This window comes from Mauremys reevesii, linkage group 3, assembly GCF_016161935.1.
Source record: "Mauremys reevesii isolate NIE-2019 linkage group 3, ASM1616193v1, whole genome shotgun sequence".
NCBI classification, from domain to species: domain Eukaryota; kingdom Metazoa; phylum Chordata; order Testudines; family Geoemydidae; genus Mauremys; species Mauremys reevesii.
Window position 1 is genome coordinate 80,724,532 of NC_052625.1, and position 25,689 is coordinate 80,750,220.

General features: G+C 40.2%; 1 protein-coding gene across 13 annotated transcripts in view; it reads left to right on the top strand.

The window, feature by feature from the left end:
* The window catches only part of SIPA1L2 (signal induced proliferation associated 1 like 2), a 239,923-nt gene extending 220,807 nt beyond the window's left edge, over positions 1 to 19,116 (top strand). For all 13 annotated transcript variants that reach the window (XM_039528814.1, XM_039528813.1, XM_039528815.1 and 10 more), the window contains 3 exons: positions 9,019 to 9,142; positions 14,295 to 14,376; positions 15,836 to 19,116. In XM_039528814.1, the coding sequence (XP_039384748.1) occupies positions 9,019 to 9,142; positions 14,295 to 14,376; positions 15,836 to 15,982 (353 nt within the window). In that variant the 3' untranslated portion in view covers positions 15,983 to 19,116. The remainder of the gene's footprint in view (positions 1 to 9,018; positions 9,143 to 14,294; positions 14,377 to 15,835) is intronic.
* Positions 19,117 to 25,689: the final 6,573 nt, after the last annotated feature.

Sequence of the window (25,689 nt, forward strand, 5' to 3'; positions counted from 1 at the left end):
CAGTTTCTCTATATCTCTTCCTCTCCATAGCTGGCGGCATGATTCAAAGGTCATTTCTTTCTTGGGTCTCTTTATTCTATCTATTGACAACCCATAAAATTTATGCTTATTCATAAATACACATTTTGAGCTATTACCATCATTCTTCTGTGTTTTAACCCCAACTCTCATCCAAGATGGAACAATGTGGAACAGATGAGTGATTTTAAGCCTGGGAGTGATGCGATTAAGAATGAATATGTTGACATAGCCTTTTATTGCCATCACAGCTAGAACTTGAAATTCACTGTTAGATGCTACAAAGGGCCTTCTTTTGTAATTTAAAGCTAAATGAACAAATAGCTTTTCCCCCCTGATTAATTCATCATTAGTTATTCTTTCAGTTCATTTTGTTCCTGCAAAGTTTTTGGTCTAAGCTAATGTTGGAAAATATATTTTTAAAAATTGATACTGAGATTTTTTTTTTTAGATATTGCTGTAACCCTTGCTTGATAAAAGCCCCTATGAATAGAATGCTACAGGATCTTAGAGAGCCAGGTACCAGTGCTTCCAGCAGGTCAGACTCTTCATCAGGATCCTGATGCTGCTGGTCTCCTTCATAACAGTCACTTTCTGAGGATCCCACTGCTACCACCCCTTGCTAGACAAGAACTTTGTGCACAGGTGGATGATGAAGCCTCACACTAACTAGGATCTTGATGACAGGGAGCCTGGGCAACTTCCCTTTTTTCCTGTAGCTCAACCTCATGGTCCAATTTTCTCTTCAGAGATGGCCTTAGGGGTCCATGATTTGGGACTATTTTAAATATCAAAGCAAAACTTAGTTGTCTTTTAAAAAAAAAACTGCACTTCTTGCTGCAGACAGAGCCTTGAAAATGGAAATCAATTTCTAGAGTTTGAAAGTTTACCGCTAGTATTTCCTGACATTCTTGTGGAGTTCACAGTTCCCACATGGTCACTTGGAGAGGGCCTTTGTGACTGATGAAATCAACAGGAACAGTTCCTTGCTTTTTGAACCCGTTCAGGGCTGGGGAGAAGTGGGGATTAGAAAGGCTGCAACTGATGCTGTTAGAACACCCAAGGCTCCCTCCTGTCTGCCTGGCAGCTGCTTGCAGTTTTCGCTCCTTTCCAGAGCAGTCAGCATGTGTGCAGCTCAGCTCAAACATTGATTCTTGTTGTGTCCTTGGCCAAGACACTTTTAAAATTTTGATCTGTTTCCTCAATACTTAGCTACATTACTATGATGTGGTGACCATTGTTTATAGACTGCAGTGCCTATAATTAACTCACTTGTGGTTTCACCACTTGTACTCAGTCACATTCCAAATTTATGGCAATGCAACAAGCGTGTATTCTCTGTGTATAATATGGGAAGAAACTTGAAGAGCTAATGGAATACAGCTGAGAGCAAAGCTGACAGATGAGACTACAGAGGGAAAAGGGGACAGATAAAATAAGAGAAGAATGGGTAAAGAGAAAATGTAACATGGAAGAGGAGAGAGAGGAACTGAACAACAGAGAATTGGGTGCTACTGGGCAAGACACTAAAGAAAAGAGTATAGACTAGAAAGAAAACAATCAACAGAACTGAGAAAAGAGAATTGTATTTAGATTAAAATGGAGAATGAATGGAGAGAAAAGGGGATAAAGAAATGTCAGAGAATAAGCAGGAAAAGAGAGAACCTTTAGAAAATTTGATTCATATTCCTTTAATTGTTTTATTACACTTCTCTAAAATCCTCATAGTTTTGAGTTTGGGGCAGAGCAGTGTACTTTTTGAGTACTTACATTATATTAATAGTGAATGGCCACTCCAGAAAATCAAATAACTGAATATAGTGAAGGAGAAAAACAGAAAACTCTCCAAGATTCCCACAACTGCTTTTCATTCTAGAAGATTGGGGTGGGACATAAACATAAACGTTGACTTTTATGTACAGACCCAGCAGTATTTGTGTCACTGTTGATTGGTGGTTTTAGTTTAAAAATGGGTGTTGTTTGTTTTTTAAATAATATTTTGGAGCTTAAACAACCTGACAGAGAGTCCCTTTATGTATTGTTTATGATTTGGTTATGTAAACAAAAGTAATTTCAACCACTGGTGTATACCAGGTATTTTCATGGTTCTAAATTACTTATGCCAATTAGGATGCACCATTTCTTAATGCCATTCTATCTTGTGGCACCATCTGTGCTACTATAATTAATATTGTTTTAACATCTTCATTTTAAATCTTCATAGTTTAATCAAATTTATGCTAAACATATTGTGATTAGGGGAAAAAAAGCATTCAGCATAAAATATAAACTAGCTAATTTGATTAGATACTTAAGTGTTTAGAAAAATAAAGTTCAAAAACATTTAGGAAAAGCTCTGTCCTCTGATATGCATGTGTAACTCCTGTTGACTTCAGTGGAAGTTTGTGTGCATGTCTGGGGACAGAATTTGACCTTGAGATGGGAGTTTAGCAATGAGAGGGCCACTTAATGCACCATTTTATTTTTAGCCTTTTTCTATTATGCTGTATGTTACCTAACTTCAACTGTTTGGATTCCTTCCCTCCCTCCTTCCCCCCCCCCCCCCCCCCCAAATCTGTGATACTGCTGAACAAATGCAGTTCTGGTCCAAATTCTGCTCTTTTACAACTATGCAGTCCCATTAACATCCACTGAGTTGGATGGGTTGCACATTTTGGCCCAGTGTCCTCATTTTTGTCTGTCTGGAGTCGGCAATTTTTGCTTAAAATTTTGATGTAAGTGTCCATATATCTTCTCAGGTAATTGGCTTGGAAAATGACATACCAAACCAAAATTAGAAAAAGAAAAGATACATCAGTCAAGAGGATATGATATTCACATAGAGCTTCTATTAATGTTAGTAGGAGTTGTCCTTGCAGGTTTTGGTAGCACAAGTGTTGCAATCATAGACAAAAGACTAGATTCTTCTCTCGTGTCAATTTAACTGCATTGGTATCAGTGGAGGTCTTTTGATTTCCACTGGTGCAGTCAATGGAGAGTCACACCCAAGGAGTTAATACTTTATATTTTGTTTAAAATTCTGTTAGGCATAGTCAAGAACAAAAACTTTTGGTCAAATTTAACTCTCATTTCAGTTCGCCTTTTAAAAATTGCCCTGTTAAATTGGTGAAACAATTATTAAACTTGAGAAAGTACTCGTGGACACATTCAGTGCGGCTAGAAATAATTACTGAAAATAAAAAATTAGACATGCAGCTGAATAAGAATCTTCCTATGTAACCATTCACTTTGCAATATTCTGTTGCCTTATTTCTTATGACAGAACTGTCTTATGCATTGTTCTGGGGAGGTAAAATGAGAGAACTTGGTGGTGATGTCCTAGCTGTTATCTATGTTTGTTGTTATATTAACTTTGTTACTGAGGGAGTAAACTTTGACTTTAACATGAGCAGCTTAAATTAGGTTGTTGTTGTTTTTGCAGTAACAGCTCACAAAATCACTTCTTTAGCATAGTGTGGGAGCCTAATGGTTTCTAACACCTATTTAATGACATTGTTGCCCAACCTGTGAGTGGTGGATTACTGTTCAACATTTCACAAGTAATTGAATGTAGTAAAGTTCTGTTTAGAAACTAGCAGAAGTGCAGTAATAAAAAGTTCTAAATATAAAAATTACATTTCATACAAATACAACATTTGAAATTTAGTAGAATTTTTGCAAGGAATAAAAAGTTATAAATGCACAAGTTATAGTCAATGCACATTTAAGGTAATATAATCTATTTATAGTTTTTGCTGACTAAAATTAAAATTTTCAGGTAAATTCAAGAAGGATGTTGCTAAATTGGATAGGGTTCAGAGAGGAGCTGTGAGAATCATTAAAGGATTAGAAAACCTGCCTTATCGTGATACTCAATAAGCTCAGTGTATTTCCTTCTCTTTGTTAAACTAAAGGGGTGACTTGATTACATTTATCAGTACCTACATGAGCAGTCTAGCAGGTAAAGGTATAACAGGGTCCAGTGGCGGGAAGTTGAAGGTAGACGAATTCAGGGTGGAAATAAGGCATATGTTTTTAACTGTGAGGTTGGTTCACCATGGGAACAATTTACCAAAGGCCATAGTGGATTCTCCATCACTGGAAAATTTTAAACCAAAATTGGATGTTTTTCTAAGGGTATGTCTACACTACAAGAGTAGTTCGATTCAACTTAATTCGAATTTGTGGAATCGACCTTATGAAGTCGAATTTGTGTATCCACACTAAGGACACTAATTCGACTTTGTGAGTCCACACTAACGGGGCCAGCGTCGACTTTGGAAGCGGTGCACTGTGGGAAGCTATCCCACAGTTCCCGCAGTCCCCGCTGCCCATTGGAATGCTGGGTAGAGCCCCCAATGCCTGCTGGGGGAAAAAATGTGTCGAGGCTGGTTTTGGGTAACTGTCATCATTGAACCGTCAATCACGCCCTCCCTCCCACCCCGAAAGCGCCTGCGGGCAATCTGTTCGTGCACTTTTCTGGTCAGTGACAGCGCGGACGCCACAGCACTGCGAGCATGGAGCCTGCTGCAGTTATGGCAGTTTTCACCTCCTCGCACCTTATCGTCCACCTCTTCCACAGTCAGCTGCTGAGAAATCGGGCTACTTTTCAATGGTGCTGCAAGCACTGGTGGACCATAGGGGGCGTTTTACCAACATCAACGTCAGGTGGCCAGGCAAAGTTCATGACGCGCGTGTTTTCAGGAACTGTGGTCTGTTTAGACACCTGCAGGAAGGTAGTTTCTTCCTGAACCACAAAATAACTGTTGGGGATGTGCAGATGCCTATAGTGATCCTCGGGGACCCAGCCTACCCGCTAATGCCCTGGCTCATGAAGCCCTATGCAGGCGCCTTGCACAGCGACAAGGAACTCTTCAAGTACCAGCGAGCAGCGTGACCTGTGACTGTTCAGTTTCTTTACAGAGAAGCTGAACCTGCCCCTGTTTCTTTACCCAGTTACTGTTGACTATCCTCTGCAGTTATATACCCCGTTCACCCCGTTTCCCCCACTTCCAACACACGTGTAAAAATAAAATACATGTTCCATTGTTACTTAACAAAGGTTTCTTTATTAATGACTTTGCGTTAAAGGGTTGAAACTGGGACACAGACTGTGCTGTGTAGGGTGTGCGGTGATGTAAAGACCGCCTCTAAACTCGAGGAATGACAGGCTCCTGCTCCTAGAGCGGTCCGCAGTGCCAGACTGGTTGTTTCAACGGAGCCTGCCATTCCTCCTTTTTGGGATTCTGCGTGCGGGGGCTATGTGACCTTGTGGCGGAGGACGGATACAGATTCCTCTGCTGCGTGACTCTGCGGTCCAGGACAAGGACCGCTGCATAAGATCTGTAACCGCCCTCCCCCGCTACAAAGTCACGTCCCCTTCACCCACACAGAAGCTGGAAACCACCTCCCATACTGACCAGGGTGCCTACTGACTGCACTGTGTGTGTGACCTGCTGCTGATCCTGCCCCCGTGTCTGTACCCTGGTAAAGGTGACCGTCCTATGCAATTACCAACCCCCTTCCCCACCCCACCCCCTTCAAACACAGTCTTCTGTAAAAAAAACATGACGGAAACAGTAATTAACAGCAAAGTATTTTTAATAATTAACTAGACAGTTAGGGGATGAAACTGGGATTTGGGCTTGGGTGAGTCAGGAAGGGAAGGACTTCTCAACGTTTAGGGTATGAGAGCTTTTGGGTACTTGAGCACTCTGCTGGGGTGCAGTGACAGTTTTCACGGCCCCTGGCGTCCCTCCTTCTGGTTATTTTGGGTGAGGGGGGTATGGGACTTTGTGGCGGGGAAGGGCGGTTGCAGATACACTGCAGGGGGGCTCTGTCCTCCTGCCTGCGGTCCTGCAGAACATCCACAAGGCGCCGGAGCGTGTCCATTTGCTCCCTCATTAGTCCAAGCAGCGTTTGAGTCGCCTGCTGGTCCTCTTGATGCCACCTATCCTCCCGTTCGCTGTGTGAGCGCTGGTACTGAGAGAAGTTCTCCCTCCTGGGGCATTTCCTGTGTGGCTGGTCAGAGCATCCAAGCTCGGACTGCTGTCCAGAGCGTCAGAGTGGTGCACTGTGGGATAGCTCCCGGAGCTACTAAGGTCGATTTCCGTCCACACCTAGCCTAATTCGACATGGCCATGTCAAATTTAGCGCTACTCCCCTCGTCGGAGAGGAGTACAGAAGTCGAACTAAAGAGCCCTCTATGTCGAATTAAATAGCTTCGTGGTGTGGACGGGTGCACGGTTAATTCGAATTAACGCTGCTAAATTCGAATTAAAGTCCTAGTGTGGACCAGGCCTAAAAGATGTGCTGTAGTAATTATTTTGGGGAAGTTCAATAGCCAGTGTTATACAGAAGGTCAGACTAGCTGAACACAATGGTCCCTTCTGGCCTTGGAATCTGTGAATCAATGGAAATTTTTAAAAACTGGGTGAAATATTTTATTTTAAAATTTCATAGTGTGCTTTCAGTGACTGTTATGAACATCCTTTGTAATACTTCCTCACTAAAGGGAAGGTGGTGGTTTGATTCAGATACCCCTAGTAGGTCCAGAACTACAATCTTTTTTTTTTTTAACTTAACAGAAAATGTCTTAAGCTCAGTAGACCAGACAAGCAGCCATTCTTCTTAGAAATGCTTAGTCAGTATTGTGAGGAAAAACGCAGGGTAAATTATATTGAAATAGATTTCAGTGACACAAAATACCCATGTTTTGTACATTACTGAACGTTAACTAACTCATCATGTAGGAAAGCTAGGAACAGTATAAGATTTGCCACTGCTTTTCTGTCCTCCGCCATCAAATGTCAGTCAAAGACTTGAAGAAGAGCTCTGTGTAAGCTCGAACGCTTGTCTCTTTCGCCAACAGAAGTTGGTCCAATAAAATATATTACCTCACCCCCTTGTCTCTGTAATCAAAGTTTAGGCAAGGGAAGAAAAGAACAAGTGAAATGGGTAATTAGACTTGAATCCTAAATTTATTTCTGCCCCATTTCTTTTGTGAACATAATTGTTTGCACAGTCTTTTCTGTGGCACCTAATTTGACTAAGTTTAACCTTTCCCTGATGCTTAATTTAATTAAGCTGTATTGCTTCCATAGTGTGAGTTGTGTCACTGTGATAGCAATGGTGTGTGAAATTCTTCTCTTTTCTCACTTTAGATGTGTGTGGAAAACTCGTGATCTAAAAACTACCAAGACATATGACAAATTGCAAATAAGAATAAAACTTGGGAAACTACTGCTATATAAAGTTGGTCTTGCAATCCGATATAAAAGTGCAAATTTGTATCAAAGTAGTGTTATAGCTGGAAATGACTTTTCAGTCTTTACAGTGACCTCGAAAAGTGTACATTTTGTAATCACTTAATAAAAGCTTCTAATTGCTGTGATTCCCTGGTTTTGTTTTTGGTTTAATATCTTGGTAGCACTTTTAAAACAAATCACTAAAAAAATCTTACTTAAAACAATTTGCCATGTATTTACCATTTGACTTTTGTGGTGCACCACATTTCCATGCTATGTATCATAATATGTGCATTATATTAGGGCTGCTGAGCATGAAATGTGTAATTTCAACCATGTTGGTTGGCATTACATAAAAATTGGTTTTGACAGGCTTAAGAGCTTCTCACAATAAGAGGCAGTCTGAACTGCATTGACAGTATTCCATTATGTGAATCTTGCGTAAGGACCACAGCTGCTTTAGCAGAGAGAGTTGGATGTACTCTCTTGTTTACAGGAACCTTCTAAATCTTATTCCAGGTTTTGACTCTGATGAAGATCTTGGGCCGGTCTGTCATCATACATCGTTTCTAGGTGATGGTTTGGGGTTGATTGTTGGCTTTTATCTTTAGCAAACCTTCCTTTCTGTTTCAAGTGTTTGCACGTTTGCATGGTAATGCAAGCTTTGGGCCTGCGGGGGAGGAGAGGGAGAGGGGAAGGCATGTCATGGCCAGAGTCAATAGAAAGCTGCAGGCATGGAATTTGTATGGAAATCAGTTAAATCAATCTCCACAGAATATGGATTTTCCATAGCAAACAATTTAAATCATGATGAATCATTTCCTTTTATTCTGTGCAGTGATGTTCTGCGTGGCATATTTTTCATAAATGATGATGTGTGGTATACTTTGGCAGCTACACTGAATGTCCACTGATAATGATATTGGTCATTGGGAGACAGGCTAAGTTCCAAGCACATTGAGCATGTATGCTGGTGGCCCTAGTGTAGTAGTATTGGTACTTGAAGGTGCTTTTACCAAATAAAAGCTACTTTTTATACTTAAATATGACAAAGTAAGTGCATAATAATAGCACTTGTATCCTGCTTTTCAAGTATATAGATAACCAGCAGCTTACACAATGTGTTTGAGATATCAGAATAATAAAAATGGAACTATGCAAATTTCTGTGGAATTTGATGCTTTACCTCAATGGAAAATGCAAACGTTTTCCATGAATTGGTATTGTCACTGGTCATGGCCCCTGTTTCCCAGGTCTTCTGTGGATTTCAGCGAGACCAATTTACTGTTCAAATTAGCATTAACTGGTCAAAACAAATCTATCACTCTGCTGATATTTGCAAACCAGATGTTGACACAGATGTTGGAAACAGCAACTAACTGGAACAAATTGTATATCTGCTGATTGTTCTCAAAGCAGTCATGTTGGGGGAGAGGGATAGCTCAGTGGTTTGAGCATTGGCCAGCTAACCCCAGGATCATGAGTTCAGTCCTTGAGGGGGCCACTTAGGGATCTGGGGCAAAATCAGTACTTGGTCCTGCTAGTGAAGACAGGGGGCTGGACTCAATGACCTTTCAGGGTCCCTTCCAGCTCTATGAGATAGGTATATCTCCATATATTATTATTATTTTACTTCCCAGGCTCTAACCAGGTCCAAATAATTAATTGTACATCAGCCTTTTATTTTTTTTATTTTGTATATGAAATCATCTTTAGAAATAGCTTTACATTAGCTTTGTTTTTGCCATTACAGATCAGAGAGTGGCATCTTTTTGCACCCTGAATGATATGCAGCAAGCTCCAGGTTTGGAGGGTGCTCAAGAGTTACCTTTGGATGAAGAGCCAACAAATGGAAAAGATTTCATTGATGCTACTGGGTATGGAAGATTTAGAGCACTTTTATTATGAAGCAGATGACAATCACTTCCTCTTAATATGGTGTATTACGTGTTCTGAATAACTTCTGAAATTATGTGATGTTCTTAACAAAACCTAACTTTCTTTACTTTTCCATGCCAAGAAAATAATTTATTCTAACTACAGGAGGTACTTATTCAAAGAACAGGGTGTTAAAATGCCCAAATTATCATAATATTAAAACTTAGACTCCCCTGTAAATAGTGCAGAAAATACCTTTTACAACTATGGCATTCCCAAAAGTTTAGGAGTTCAACTGAGATTCAGAGTTATCATATTTTATAAGCCAGTATGTTTGAAGAACTGTCAGAGTGGTAAGATATTGAAGGGAATTACTTTGGTTTACCTACTGTTTTCTGGAAATTAAGAACAATTTTTGCAGCTCCTCAACTTGTGACTTGTGGTTGTCCATGGTAAATTGTCAAGTTTGTAGATCATGACAAGCCAAATAATGAGATTGTTTAGTGTAATCGTTTCCCTGAGGGATAAAAATCCAGAGGAAACTTGCATGCAATGCTGAGCTAGCTCATTGAATCACTGGACAAATACTTCTTCCTACCCTCTTGGCCTGCCATAACAACTACATCTCTCTGTGCAATGCTATGAAGTCTTGAAGAAGAATTATCAAAGATAAACTGCAATGGCAGACAGAGCTATTCTTGGTTGTTGGGGTTTTTTTTTAAATCAACTTCTTCAAGAAAGTCAAAATACCAAGTGTTTTGTACACACCATACCAAAAATACTGCTCATTTGAAGTTAATGGGAGTGGCTGAGTGCCCAGCATTTTTGAAAATTAGGGGCTTCCTTTTCTTACAACTTGTACTTACAAATGATTTCTGGGGCCTAACTTCAGGCACCTTTTGTTGTGTTGGGCATAGTGTTTTAAAATACAAGCAGAGATACTGGACTACAATTCTGGAGCAAGGGTTGGATTCCACAGCTACAAAGTCATCCAATGTGTAGCTCCCTGATTACCAGGAGGAGCTCAGATGAAGCCCAGTCTTGGTCATGTTCAGGTTTACATGCAAGGTCTACCTCTGTAATGGCTTTTACCGAGTAATTGCAACTTTCCAGAACCAAGCAACAATTTGGAATACTGAAGGACAAATAGTAGAAGGCAAGAAGGACTCGTACACAGCAGGAACTAAAGAGGCTGTGAGAAATTGGCCCTTCAGGGAACACACAGTGCCATCTGTAACTGTTTTATGGCACATAGATAGCACAGTGATAGTTGCCTTAGAAAACAAGAGAAGTATGTAAACGGACATATGGAAGAATATGTATCTGAACATACCTGCTTCTTCAAACATTTCCATGCAATATCAACGCTCAAGTAAATTTATATGAATTTGGGATGTACTCTGGAAAATTTTAGATCCATTAATAAAATGCTGTCAGCATGAGACAGACCTAATCCGGTTCTTTAGTATTTCATTCTAATAAAATGGGTAATGCCACCCATTTTCCTTAGACCAGCACATAGACATTTCAAAGGATAAGAAGGACCTATTAGCATGAATATACAAATGAATATATATGAAATTTTATTCAGCATCTTTTGAAACTACTGACTTTCAGGATGAGCAGAACGTATTCAGCTTACTGTTTGCTGTTTTTGATTATCACCAAAGGCAAAATAAAACAGAATAGAAAAAAAATGATTCCAATATGAAAGGAGGTTGCAGTGTTTTATACTATGTTGCAGGCTTGTCAGTGAACAGACACCTTTTCTTGGCTCTTGCTGAGAAAACAGTCCAGAAAACTTTTAAAGCTCATCAGCACTCAGTGAACTTCCTAAGGAACATCAGTGGCTATAACAGTTTGCCAGGGTCTGATGTCCCTTTTTAAAAAGAGAAGTCATTAAATAAGACTGCTTTTAAATATCTCATATGTGGTCCTGTGCTTCATTTGAAGAGAGTCTCTGGCAAGCCATGATTAAAAAAAAAAAAGTATTATGGGGTTGAGGGGGAGCTGCTGCTTCTGCTTTAGGAAGATTGTCCATGCATAGGAAAGTGATTCAGCACCTCCACTGCCTTGGAGGCTAATTAATGGGAACCCAGGGGCTGCCAGGGTCCCTCCAGGACTAGGAATACTTAGGCACCACTGGTGGTCAGGTCTGCAGGACACTCAGCCTTTGTGGAAGAGGAATTTAGGTAGCCTTGTTGATTGGAGATTTCAGGCAGGAGAGGTTGTATTAGAACTTAAAGCTGGATCCCCTTTGCTATACCTATAGACCAGTTATGCTTCTGAATTTTTTGAAGCCAGGAGGCAGGTCAGCACATCAGGCTGGAGCATTCTGTCTCCAAAGCTCTGGAGTTGCTTCAGCATTAGCAAGAGAAGCACCAGTTACGGAGTATTCACTTCCTCTTAGAAGAAATTGCTCTGAGCAATTAAGTGACATTATTATTTTTGTTTGTTTGTTTATTTATTATTATTTACTATTTGTTGGATTACTGTAACATCCAAGAGCCCTAGTCATAGACCAAAACCCCATTGTGTAAGCAAGCACTTATATATATACACACCTCACAAGGCAACTACAATGCCTACTTGAGGCAGAGACCATCTTTTTGGTGTGTGTGTGTGAGATATATATGGTCTCTGCCTCAAGTAGGCATTGTAGTTGCCTTGTGAGGTATACTGATATAAGGACAATTACTAAAGTAAATCCTCTTTGTTCTGTAGTTGTATACAGTACTGTTTCAGCACTCAAAAGCAGCTGAACATTGATGCTGAGTAAATGAAGTTTGTGCACCTCAGTGAGGCTGGGTCTCTGCTCAATCCACATCCTTCCTATCAAGTTTAAGTACACTGTGGAAAGCGCATGGACAGCCAGGAAGTTGGGTGGTCTGCAGCTACAAAACACTGCTGCAGTAGGAGCTTTGCACCTAAGGACTTTCGGGTGGGCAATAGCTGGGGTAGGTGCCTGCCTGCAGAGCACTTCTAATCTTGGCCAGAAAAAAGTGCTCTTCTCTAGAGAAGACAAGGCAACCACCTCCAACAAGCATCTCTTTGGAGACCTCTGAGCCTTAAAAGGTTCACGGAACTGGGAAGGCATCAGGCCTCCCTGGGCCACCAGTGCTATAGTAATGCAGACCTTGAAAGATCAGCCTGAAGGATTCTCAAGTGGTGTTAAAAATATTTCTCTGAATAAATTGTATAGAGTTTTCCTTCTATCAAATTCAGCAAGAGGAAATCCAGTCCCTTCTAGCAAAGAATGTCAGATCCTACTAACCCAGTATACAACCTGCTTTAAAGATAAAGGGCTTGCTTATGAGCACCTCCTAATTTCTTCCCAAAGAATTCCACTGAAATCTGTCATTTTACCCTATCTCCATTACCATATTAACAGGTCCTTCTCTAAAAACTCGGTGTGAGAATGACCCCTGGGACTCCAGTCATGTTTAAACAAAGTGCTCAAAGGCTATGCAGCTTATTGTGTCCTCTTTAATATCAAATACAGTTGGCTCCCTTGTTCCCAAGAGGACCATGTTTAAATGGCTCTCTACACATTTCATTGCTATGCCTTTGCAGCTCTGCAGCTTTGACTGAATATGCCTTTACATTGCATCTGAGAGATTTCTGCTTCAGCAGCCAACCCCTGGTCAGTTTCCATCTAGGAGACTTGCAGGGTAGCCATGTGACATTTTCTGCTTGAAATTAGTATCTAACGTGGGGTAGACTCTGGTCTTCAGATCACCACTTATCTCCCTTCAAAGTTGAGTTCTGTAATCTTTTGTTGCAATCCACCCACCCACCCTTTTAAACACACTTTGCTTTGATAATTTCTACCTTTCATTTGGGTGAAATTGATCAGTGGGTGTTGTGTAACTCTGCACATACAGTGCCCCCAGATGGAACAAGGGGCTTAAGTCTTCAGCATGATGGGAGTTCCCTGTCTGGTGACTTGGTACAAGAAAAGACAGCAGCTATGTGTCTTCAGAGAACAAATACAGGCAAACCTATAGCCCCTGCTTACAGATGAAGCAGAGAGATTGTAACTTTCTTAAGGCCACAAAGTACCCGAGTGCCTCACACCTAGTCCAGTGCTTGGAGCTCTAGACTACCACCTGGCTTCTATCCTCTCCACTAGGGAGTTTGTGGGTTTCAAAAACAGGAGGATTCAGCAATAGAATGTATCTGTTTTAAAATCTTTGATTTTGTTTTGCTTTTCAACTTGAGGAGTGGGGAAAAAAGGGAAAGGGGGGCAACTTTAGTCTTTTTTGCTTATTAGGGTGTCATTTTTACTTAATACCAGTTTTAGACAAATTAATCTACTTACATGGCAAAGCACGTTTCTCCTCAACAACTTGAAACTCACATCACCTCTTCCAGCTAGTGTGCATTAGGAATAGCAAAAAGACATGCAGGCATTCCATGTTCAGTGTCGTCAAACCTGTCCAATTTGCTAACTTGCATGAAGCAGCTGATTCAGCTTTGTATATTTCTTCAGCTTTTCTCATCTAGATGAAATAATTCACATTACGTCTAATTTAATCTGTGAATATGTATGTAACTGTCTCCCAAAGCATTCACTGTCATACATAGGACAACAGCTCTTCTCTGCATTTTCTCTCAGTCATGCATTTGATTAACCTTTGGCTATATTCTGTACATTTGACCTTTAAAGACAAAATGTTAGTCTTCATTAAGTCACTGGTTTATCTTTTTACTTGAAATGGAACAATTGCAGACCAGAGAAGAGAATTAAAATAACCCTAAATGTTTATAATCATTGCTGCTGCAACTTGCTTTGTTACTAATGTTCCTTATCAGAAAGCAGCTTGTTAACAAATGCACTCTTCGCATTATTTAGTTGAACAGTTAACTTACACTGTGAATACATGTGAGAGTAATATCTGAAGCACTTCCTTTCTAAAGTCATTTTTCATTTCTGCTTCATTAGTGTGAGATGCAGCAACGTATTTCAAACATCACAGTAGTGGGTTCGTGCTTGAGCAAGTCTGTTGTTGCTTTTTCCAGCTGACATACCCAATTGGCCCTGGGTCAATTGTTTTTTGTGATGTGTCCCTATAAAAGTATGTTTTATTGACATTAAGGAAGGAAGTATTTTGAACTAACTCCAGAGTGAAGTTATTGTTTACTTTGTAGGGAGCACACTCCATCTACTCTGACTGGAAAAGTAAACCAGCTGGAAGTGATCCTCCGGCAACTACAAACTGACCTCCGGAAGGTAAAAATCTCTTCATCAGGATTAAATGTCTCCATTGCTCTCCAATAGAAATGACTGTACTTATATACTTTCCATCCAAGGGTTTCAAAGAGCGGGTTAATGTGGTCAAAAAGAGGGCAATTAACCTTATATGGTGCACCTGGAGGGGATTGAGAAGACCTAACTTCAGATCAAGAGCTGCTGTGGGAGAAGCTGGGATAGGATTATAAAGCCAGGAAATGAGGCCAGGAGGAGGCTGCAGGGAAGGAGCATGCAGTCACTCCCTAGAGGGAAAGCGAGTTGGTCACGAACAATGTGGAAGTCCAGGGGGAAAGTGAGCCCTGGGAGCCTGCCCTGGACTATGGAGTCAGACAAGAGGCCAAGAGGGGTGAAGTAGCCATGGAGAGCAGAGGATACTCCAGTGGTAGATCTAGAGATAGGCCAGGAGATAGAGACATGGGGTAGGAAGGAGCTCAGAGAAACAGCAACAGAAACTGAGCAGACCTTCATTTTTAGTCATAGGGTCCCTGGGCTGGAACCCAGAGTTGTGGGCAGGCCCAGGTTCCTCTACCCACCACTGGGAAGAGGCGAAGTACCTAGAGGTGAAACAGAAGACTGTCTGAGATGGCATCCGGACAACTTGTCTGGTGGGAAGTTGATACCCTGGAATGGGAGACTATATAGTGACTTGGCTAGAGAGCCAAGTCAAAAAGATGGAGCACGTCAAGTCATGAGCAACCAATTATGAGGGCACCATGTGGGGTGAAAGCCAATTCTCAGGCCTAGCCACCAGGAGGCATACCTGCAGTGAGTGCAGCTGTTTACAATCCATGAGACTGTATGCCAGGAGTATGATATTCAACTTGCAGATGAGTAAACTGAGGCACAGAATGATTTGTGGCATGACTGGAATCAAACAGTGAGTTAGTGACAGACCTGGAAACAGGAACTTGGCTGCCATGTCTGTTAAGCAACGGGCCACACATATTGCTTTTAGTGATGAAATAAACCATTAGAAGGAAATGATTGAAGCCAAACATTTTGCATTAGCTTTGTATTTGTGAAATCAAATCCATGTGACTTGAATTCTTCTGTATCACTTGTTAATTCTCTGATCTTGAATCTTTTCTTTGGGAAAACAGATTTGGGAGGTTTCACAATTTGTAAGTCCCTACTTTTAGGGATGAGTCTAATCTGAACTGTAGAATAACTTTTTAGTGCTCAAATCTGTGTTATACAGGAAGTGGGTTCTAGAATTCTCATACAGAAATTGCATTTAGTTTTCTTTTTAGCCTGCAATGTGATCTTCTTAAGTACAACATTGCAGCAAATTTGGGGATTCAGCTTACAGTTCAATAGCTGTCACAATGGATTAGGGAGCTAAAGTAAACAGAGCTCTGTGACTCATTTTAGAAATAGGAGCAACAAAAATGTCATCCTGGCTACTCACTTTATTCAACTTCTATTTTTTATTAACCAGGAAAAACAAGACAAAGCTGTTCTCCAAGCTGAGGTCCAGCATTTGAGACAAGATAACATGAGACTTCAGGAGGAGTCTCAGACAGCAGCCGCTCAACTAAGAAAATTCACAGAATGGTTTTTCAATACCATAGACAAAAAATCCTAATGTCTAGACACCTGGAAAGCACTATTTGAACTGCGTAACAGCTGTATTTTTGAATTAGCGAAATATTATTTCATTGTGTTCACAATCCATTTTAGATGTTTCTGCTGTATTCTCTGCCCACCTCTATTCACTTGAACAAGACTGAGGGCCATGTGGATCTATCTTTGTATTCCTTTTAAGAAAGCAGAGAATAGCAGACATTTGTTTGTGTGAAGATGAATGTAAAATTCTTGGTGTCATTTTAGACATTTTTAGAAGATGCTCTGGGTTGAGGTTGCCTGAAGAGGAACATTTTGGGTTTTATTTCCTGTATATCAGGTCCTCTGGAAAAGATGTTTAAAGCAATTTACAGTAGCTTGGGCTTCAGTATTGTAAGATAAAAAGAATAATCAGACATATACCTTAATGTTTAAAAGGTGCTCTATTTTTTGTATGTACAGTAGTTTATTTCCACAGTCACATTGTCATAGCAATAAGAATGGAGGTATAGTGAATAGTCACAAAGCTGTGTTTATAAAACGTTAGCACTGATGTGTTTAACACTAGTTTGGATGCAGATACATTAGAGATTATTTATTTGCAGGAACAAATGGTGCCTGAATATAAACAGTGTTCTGATTTTTCTAAAGATACACATGCCTTGTAAATGGCTCACTGGGTTATTCCACTCCAACTTCAGATAATTTTGTATAGTTGATGTTCAGCTAAAACAGTTATACTGCTTACCTATTAAAATCATGTATGGTGTGAGCCAGCCAATCACTTGTACAATGCCAAATTCATTTCTTTGTACAGAAGCTTTGATCAAGTGTCTTGTATTTAACATCTTTATTTAAGCTTATTTAACCTTCAGTTGTTAATTTTATAAAGTTTTTGTTTTATCTGCACTATGGTGAAGACAGTTGGTTGCGAGCTGTAATATTTTTAGCTTGCTGAGACTGTACTGAGGAAGTCTAGAAAATTCTAATGATTGGATGCTGCTAGTACACTATTTGTATGCTTTAACATTTTTAACTGTTTCATTTGAGATGAACATACGTTTTGCTTTTTTAATAAACGTTAAAAATATAAACCTCAAAAATATTTCAGTTTTTCATCATACAGCACACATCCAATTCCACTGTCCATAGTTTAGGTTTCTGCTCAGTCCATTGTGAATGTCATGTGTGCATATGTGTTCATCTGTGATCTTACATTTATGTTCTGATCCTGAGAAAATCTAAGCATGCATAGCTTCCATTCACTTCTCAGGATCAGGCCATGAAGTTGATGCCATTTTTGGTGTGATCTGATCTATACCTGGCAGGTATCTATTCTGTTCAGGGAGCAAAAACTATCCAGCTACTTATGTGTGTATTGACCTAAAAAAGCTATCACTACACCAAGGAGAAGTATAGAAAAATCACTCAAAAGGCATCAAGTATTTTGAAAATTTATCTTAATGCCAGATAGCCTGCCATCTTTAATGTGTGCAATCAAAGATTTGATTATGTTGTTAGCATCTGCGAGATATGAAAGCATGCTGATGATAGCTTAGCCTATTTTATGTTCATCTTCTTTTGCTGCAATTCCACATATAGTACTATCCTTAAAATCTACTGGAAAGGTGCAATTGTATGAAATGAATTGAAGCTAACGAGCCCCTTTGATGTTAGTCTGCCAAGAAGAAACCAGTTTGAGACTGTGATATTGAAAGCACAGGCACAAGAAATTTTTCTAAGTGACTATATAAAGTGAAATTTAAAGCCCAAAAAGCTTTCAGTACATAAACTCAGCTGATACAAATTATTCTTCATCCACTATTATGTACTGTGTGGGCCAAATTATGTTTTCTGAAGTGGAACAAATATCTGTCTCTGCTAAAATGTTGTTTGGATGAAAATTAGAAAAAATCATCTTTGAACGGAGAAAATGAAGGCTTTGGCCAAAATTTCAGTATCACAATTTACTAGTGAAATTGGGGTTGGGGAGGGTTGGGGGGAGAATGGAACTGCATTCTGAGTCCCTGTACTTTTTTAGCAATAGCTCTGATTCTAATGTGCCGGGCAATGTCTGGCAAAAAACTCCATTAAGTTAGAGTAATTAAACATGGCAGTCATGTGTTTCACTAGAATCTGATTTAAACACCTTGCAAAAGTCATTAGTAAACCCATCTGGGCTGGAGACCTTGCCAAATCACATACTGTACAACCTTCACAATTTGTCAGTAAAATGTGCCTTCAGGAGAGGCTTGTCTTCTTTGGAAGCTGTGCTAACTGAAGTGAACTCAAAGAAAGAGCTTTTGCTGGAGAGGTAATATTGAGTTTGTATAATAGTTAATAAAACTTTTTAGATAACATTTACTAGCGGGATATAGTGTGTATATATACTAATTCCTGTTTTCAGCTGCTGAAATAACTAAGATAATTAACTGTGCAAAAGAAGCTTGGCAAATAGATTTCTTCTCTCTCTCTCCCTGCTGGTCACAAACACTTGAATATTTTGTTCCCAAAACTGATAAAAGTCACTCAAGGATTGTGACCCCCTTACTTTGATTGTAACTCCCAATAATCATTCCATCATGTGCTGCCACAGTAAATGAATCTACTTGAGTAACTGCTTGCCACCAAGAGGGAAGTGGTTCACAATCTGGCCTTAAATCTTTAATGAGATGAGCAATCTATCAATTTTACCACAAACCTCATTCTAGATTTGAGGTAGAGATTTGATTCTCTACTCTTTTCAATCATCTTTTCAGAGGAACTTAGTGCTCAGGAAAATGACGGCCTAAACGCTAGCAAGAGGCAGCCATAGTACCGACAAAACCTTCCCAGCACCTCAGTGCTGACCTGCAGAATTCGAGTGTTGAACAGAAATCAATCATCTGTGCCAGATTTTGTGCTGTTTTGGTAATGTGAACAAATGTCCAATAGCGGCTACAATGAGACCACAAAATTGTTTTTGCTTCCGTCCTAAATGTGTGATGATGTAGCTAATAGTTTAATACAGAGATTGTCTTCTGGGGGCACCTGCCCACCCATTCATGACGACATGGACTATCCCACTTCCCATTCATGATCTCATAACACCCTTGTGGCAACTACAGAAATTGCTTACATATTAATATTTTATTAAAATTCTCTTTTCTAAAGATAGTGATGCAGAGCTATTTTTGGTATGATTTCTCCTTCTGAGGATGTACAACTTAATCATATTGTGGTAATTATTATTTAGTGCCTAAGTTATGTCTACTTCTTGAACCAGCTCCTGTGTATTCCTTTTATATGCCCTATATCTAGCTGTTTGGAGAAGCAGTTGTTTAAGGTGTTGAAAATTACTTCTCTAAAACCTGTTCCATTGGAACATTTGACTATATTTTCTTCACTGAGAAGCATGTAACAATTACTGTGCTCTTTACAATAAATATGCTAGCACTAATACCCAAAAGGCTTAATGAAACGTGGAAATTATTTAATTTGAAAGCATCAGAACCATCTACATTATCTCCAATCAATTTGTCCCTTTTCTTTTTTTCTGGTCTACCACCAAGTTTAGTTGGAAAAAGAGCTTATCTTGAACCCCAAAGACAAAAATTCTGCCTCCACTGTCCAAAGGTTTCCTGTGGCTGAGTGGTTTCTGCAAAAGTGAAAGACAATATGCCCCATTTTAAATCCCAGAATCTACTTTATCAGAAAAGAGATCTTAATCTCACCCTTTCTTTATGCCAGGCCTGCACAACTCGTAAAGCGGTGAGGGCCATATTACTCCAAAGAAAACAGCTGAGGGCTGAACCCCCCCGGCCCTGCCGACCCCTCCCACCCCAGTGCTGCCAAGCCCTCCCGAAACACAATACCCCCCACAGCACCGCCCAGCCCCCCTGAAATACTCCCCACCCCCAGAACTGCCCACCCCGCGAAAACAAACCCTCCTTCCCTAGCTCTGCCCCACCAAAACAGCGGTATTGAACCTTGGGAATATGTTATAGCGGGCCCCTAAGGTAGTATAATTAAGGTAAAAGAAAAATGTCTTTTTGCTAATAGAATAAGATCTCCCCCCCCCCCCCCACTTTGTAATCAATTGCCCTGTTAAATGAATGAGGTGTGACTGAGGAAGGCAGCACCTCCAGACAGCTGCAACCCTTGGAGAGGGGATGGGAGCCAGACCAGATCAGTAGAACAGGTCATCCCCCGACTCGTAGCTCGCCACCTCAGCTCCCCTCCCCCCCGGCTTGCCTACTCACCCCCCACCATTGCCCGCCCGCCTCTTCAGCCCCCCTCCCTCACCTGCCGCTTGCTTACTCACCCCCCACGGGCTGCACAGTTAGCCCACCTACTCACCCCCCGCGGGCCGCATGTTGTGCAGGCCTGCTTTATGCAAAGGTACCAGTAATGGTTCTATGAAGTCAGTCAGAATAAGGAACCTGTGAGGTAAGGATTTAAAATTAAAAGGAAAATCAAGTGAGATAGGGTCTAAATATTTTGTGATCATTGCCCTCATATTCTGTCAATACAGGATTAACATTCTCTATTTTAGAATAGAGCAGAACGTTACCTTCAATAAGGACACCATTAAGAGATTTTGTGCTTTCTTTCTGACATTGCAAAATCTTTATCCCACCTTCTAATTGGCTCCTAAATCATTCACTATCTTTTCAAATGTACAAGTCTGAGAATCCACTGAATCAAATTTACTCACAAACCAAATAAATTAGTTTAGAGCATAAGTTTCCAAAAGTACTGCTTCAAGTGGGATTCCTGAAATCTTGTTCAGGGAAGATCAATGAAAGGGAAAAAGGGGTTGGGGTTTTTGTTTTTCTTTAAAGCTGAATGAACAGCAGTGCAAGCTGCTGCAGCTAATTGGAATTGAATGGGGAAGATGAATAGACCAAATCCCTCTATCTTTTCCTTTTAGAAATTAGCCAAAGGTAACACATTTCTGTGTCTGAATCCTGTTTATTTTATTGACTTCTCCTGGGAAACCGTTTTGAATAAGGTATAAGACATAAATGAGTCTTCTTCCTCCACAAAAGAGGAGTATTTAAAGGCTGCTTTCCTGTGCTACATACCATATTTTTTTATACAGTAATGATCACATTGGCATTGTCCAAAGTGGAATGAACTGTTGCTGACAAAAAGAATAAAATAAATGTTTGGTGGACTCTTCCTAATCCCCTGCTTCACAAAATCAAATTATGAAATCTCAAAAGCATAAAAGACGCAGACAGGCCTTTTCCAACCATCACAAATGGAGCATTATCAAATGAACTGATACCAATTCAGGTGTCCTTGACTCTAGACATCAGTCAGAAGCAAAAATAATCTGTCTGAGAAAAGCGGATGGAGATTAAGAAAAACTGCATCATTCTCACCAGTAAATTTTAAATGTAGTACACTAGCAATATATCAGTGGTAATCCTGAGGGGAGGAGGGGAATTTTCATTAGTAATGGATAAATTGATGCCCAGAACTCCATTGCTTTTTTGAGCTTTGAAATATTAATTTAAATTGTTCTGTTTTGTGCCCCCATCTGGATTCCAGACAGAAGAGGAATTGTTAAAATAACCAAAGAAAGGTGATTGTCTCATGAGTTTAAACCTGACCAGAAATCTGTCAAGATTTTCAGCCCAATTTTGCAGACCCATGACGTTCAGACAGTTTGGATATAAACTTCCTAATAGTGGGGTGCTTTGCCAAACTGAACCCCAAATTTAGAAACTTGAGAAGCAGTGAACCTCTAAGCTTTATTTCCATTTTGATCAGCTTGGCAATGTGCTCTGACTATTTAAGAGAATGGAGTTATCACTCACTGAATAAAATGTGACTCCATGGTGGTGGTAATGTTTAATTACTAGCCATCAGCATAGCTCCCCACAATTACTAATACCATTGTCCCCCTTTGGGTTCAGAATTAACTGATAACTGGTCATTTTAAAGAAATATCACTCATGAAAATGTGAGCCTTATTTGCACTGAAAAATCCTGAATTTCTAAAACTTTGAATATCCAGGTGGTGGATGCTCTTATGTAACCCCTGGCAGGCAATGCCTCCCTCTCTTCAACAAGAGCTACTCCCCTTCTGTACAAGGAGAAAAAGCCCCCAAACATTCCATGAAGCATATTTCAGTGAGTGCTGGAGAAATGCAGCCTCCATCCACGTGTCCTCGAGGAAATTTGCCAGCCACAAGGTTGTCCCTTGATCAATGAGTTTGCAACCAGCCCATAGATGAAATGTTCTGCTATTGACTGTCCTATGACTGCATAGCTCTAAAGTGCTGGGGCTGTTCTCCTTTCCTTCTTCCCTCCTCACATCTACTTCTGGGCACCCAAACAGAATAATAATCAGGGTGAGCAAAGTAATCCTTCTTGATCCCTGTCTCTGACCATAGTTTTGTAACATAATAAACCTTCCTTTCTTCCCCAGGGCCTGATCCCTTTCCTACAATTTGATAGCTTGGAAGGCTGAGCAGGCCCAAGGGAGTTTGATATACTTAGCACACAACAGAAAATGGACTCAACCTACTACCAGTTTTGAAGCATCTTCATGTGGCAAGGTACTAATGTCCTTTCCTGCTCTCTATACACTGTAGCTCCTGTTATAAAAATAGGAGCTGCTGAGTGCTCAGCACTTTGAAAATTAGGTCATATTTAGATGCTTAAATATGATTTAGGAGCCTAAATTTTAGGCCCTGATGTTTTGAAAATCTTGGTCTGCATTCTGTTGGTCTGTATTCAGGTCAGAAGTCCTTGCCTACAGTTAGTGGAAAAACCCTCATCCCAATTCCAGTCCAGCTTTTTGGACAAGGAGGCATCTGCCATGCAACTCAGTAGGGCAGCCATTGGGTCGTCTGTACATACCTTACTCAGGCATTACAGGTGGGACCTGTCACATCATTTAGTCAGAACTGCTCCAAATAGCATTGTTAGGTAAGCCCACTTTTTGTGACACACTGCTTGAGACATCTGCTGTATAATTGGTGCATTGATTTTATTTTTTTTTTAAAATGAGGTCTGATTCTTCTCTGACACTGGTGGAAATCGGGAGTTAACTCCACCAAAATCAATGAATAATGTAAACCTGGTGCAAGTGAGAAGAGAATCAATCCCTTTATATGTAGAATGGTGAATTATACCGAGACACTGTCTTAAAATTGAGGTCAAAGGATTAGATCAAGAATGGGAAATAAAAATAAAACTGAAGTCTTTCTTTATTAACCATGACCTCAGTAGTCCACAGTTTGTTGGCTCATTGATTTCTAATGTTGATGTGGTTTAAACCTCTTACTAAGCTCTAAAGAATGTTCTTTCAATGAGTCATTTGCTCTTTAAAACTAGATAGCGCCACAGTGCAGCATGCAATAAGCCTTCTAACATCTTTCCAATTGTCTGCTAAGAGTGTTGATATTTATTTAGAGAAACTTTAAAAGGCATGTTATCAAGATATTGTCGTCATCTCTGAATAGCTTTATTAACCTCATGTATCAAATCCTCTTGGAAACTTGAAATTCATATTGTATGCACTCCTCTTTTCCTAGTGCATACTAGTTTGTTGTTGAAAAATGGCTCAGGAATGCTGGATTGCTTCATTTATGTTACAAAACAAATATACAAAATGACTGGATTTTGCAAAGGAAGCTATGGAGAGAAAGTAGGTGCAATTTTAGGTCTAACATCAATGAACATCCCAGCACAGTTCAGGGCAAGTGTTCCTGTATTACCCCTCAGTAGTTCAGCAAGGGGCACCCACTCACAGGCTTCAAATCGCCAGCTGTTGCCTTTCTTGGATGGACATCTGTGTCTCAGTCCCTTCTGACCCAGGTATTTCAGGCTGCACAGTTCCCTACTTTCACTGTGTTTATTCCCAGTGGAGACAAGCTGCCCAAGCACAGCTGCTTGCTTTCTCTTCAGAGACTGGTAACACATTGATTGTCAACAGTTACCACACCTTTTTTTTTTTAATGCAAGCCTATTTTATTCTTAAGGTAAAAGCACTACGAGAAAGTGTATGTAAAACAATAAAAGAATCTACATGCAAACCAATAAGCTTACTAGACATCACCCCAGCTCTCTCACAAGCTCTGGCAGGAGCAGTCCTTCAACACCCTACCCACAGGGTTTCCTTTGAGGTCACAAGTTCAGCACAGCTTCAGCTCAGAACAAGTGCACAGACTTAGGGGCCTCAGCAGGCCAAGTCCTTCCAGTCTTTCTCTAAGGATTGGGGCCCTCCATGGACCAGGGTTCTGTCCATTTCCTGGATCCAGAAGAAGGCCCTGAGCCTGTTGAAAACCATTTATGCAAAAGTCCTTTCTTTGTCTGGTCCCTGGAGAATCCAGTTTGAACTATGTATCTCTCGGAGGTGGGTGGAGGTGTCTTCAAAGGGCTCATAACCAATCGAATTACATTAGCATCCTCCTCCTACCAGAGAAGGTACATACAATGCCACAATAACACATACACAACTGCATTTTATTGTAATGAACTCCAAAGGTATTAAACCTAATTCAATAAAGTTTAACTTACAACCATTAAATGTTATTCAGGATAGTGTACGAAATTGTCAGTCTGTTATACATCCCTTTATTTTAAAAATTATGTAATCAAGATATTGTTTTAATCGCCATCTGATTCCTCTTCCTCGTGGCGGGAGAGGAAATAACCAGTTACACATTTCACAGCCTGTTGTACAATTCCTGAATACGCCACGTGTTTTCTGCCATTCAGTGCTTAGCAAGTGAAATATGTTAAGTGAATTGATGATAATATGTTGGTAATGAACTGTCCACAGATTTAATAAGGAATATTATACACATTTCCTCTATAAAATAACTCCTTTTCACATGGGGTAACATTTCCACCAAGTGCCTAAGTCCCTGATTTAAAAGGGACTTTGGTGCTTAGAAGCCTAAATCTCACCGAGAGTCAACAGGACTCAGGTTCCTCAGTGACTTTTGAAAGTGGAACTTATGCTTCCAAGTCATTTAGTCCTTTTTGGAAATTTTACCTGTGGTCACTTAATGGTAGTTCTGGAAGCCTGACTGTTACTGGTGTTAAGCACAAACTGAATTACAGCTGGAAGCCAGGATACAAAGTGGAATGTAGTTAATTGTTTCCATTCCGGGAGGCCGCAAAGGTTCTATTGGCCAATCCTATTCTCAAGAAGTTGATGGCGACGCTATCATCCGTTTCAATGGTGACGAATCAGACACTATTTAAAGTAGAGGAACTAGGATTAGGAATTCCCCTTTCCATTTCTAGCTCTGCCACTGAATTATTGTTGATCATATTCCCTGCGCCTCTATGTGCCCAGCTGTAAAATGCATATGATACCCCACTTCACAGGTAATGTATGAGACTATGGGCTTGGCTACAGAGTTTTTGTACCGCTATAATTATATCCGTTTAGGAGTTGATATAGTTAAGGTGCTATAGCTCCCTAATGCAGTTATACTAGTATAAAGGTGCCTTACACTGGTGTAGCTTTTTCCTCTAAATTTACAAGAATAAGTTGTACCAGTACAAGCACTTATATGCCATTATAATTGCATCCAGGCTAGGGAGTTGTACTGCTTTAAATGTATCAGTTTCTAAACCAATATAGGGGTACAAAAACTGTGTGTAGCCAAGCCCTTAGTCAATGTTTAAGAATAGTGTTGAGACCATGGGTTAAGGGTACTTTATAAGTGCTCAGTATTTATAGTATTACTATTAGCTGACAGTCCATGGCAGTTGGAC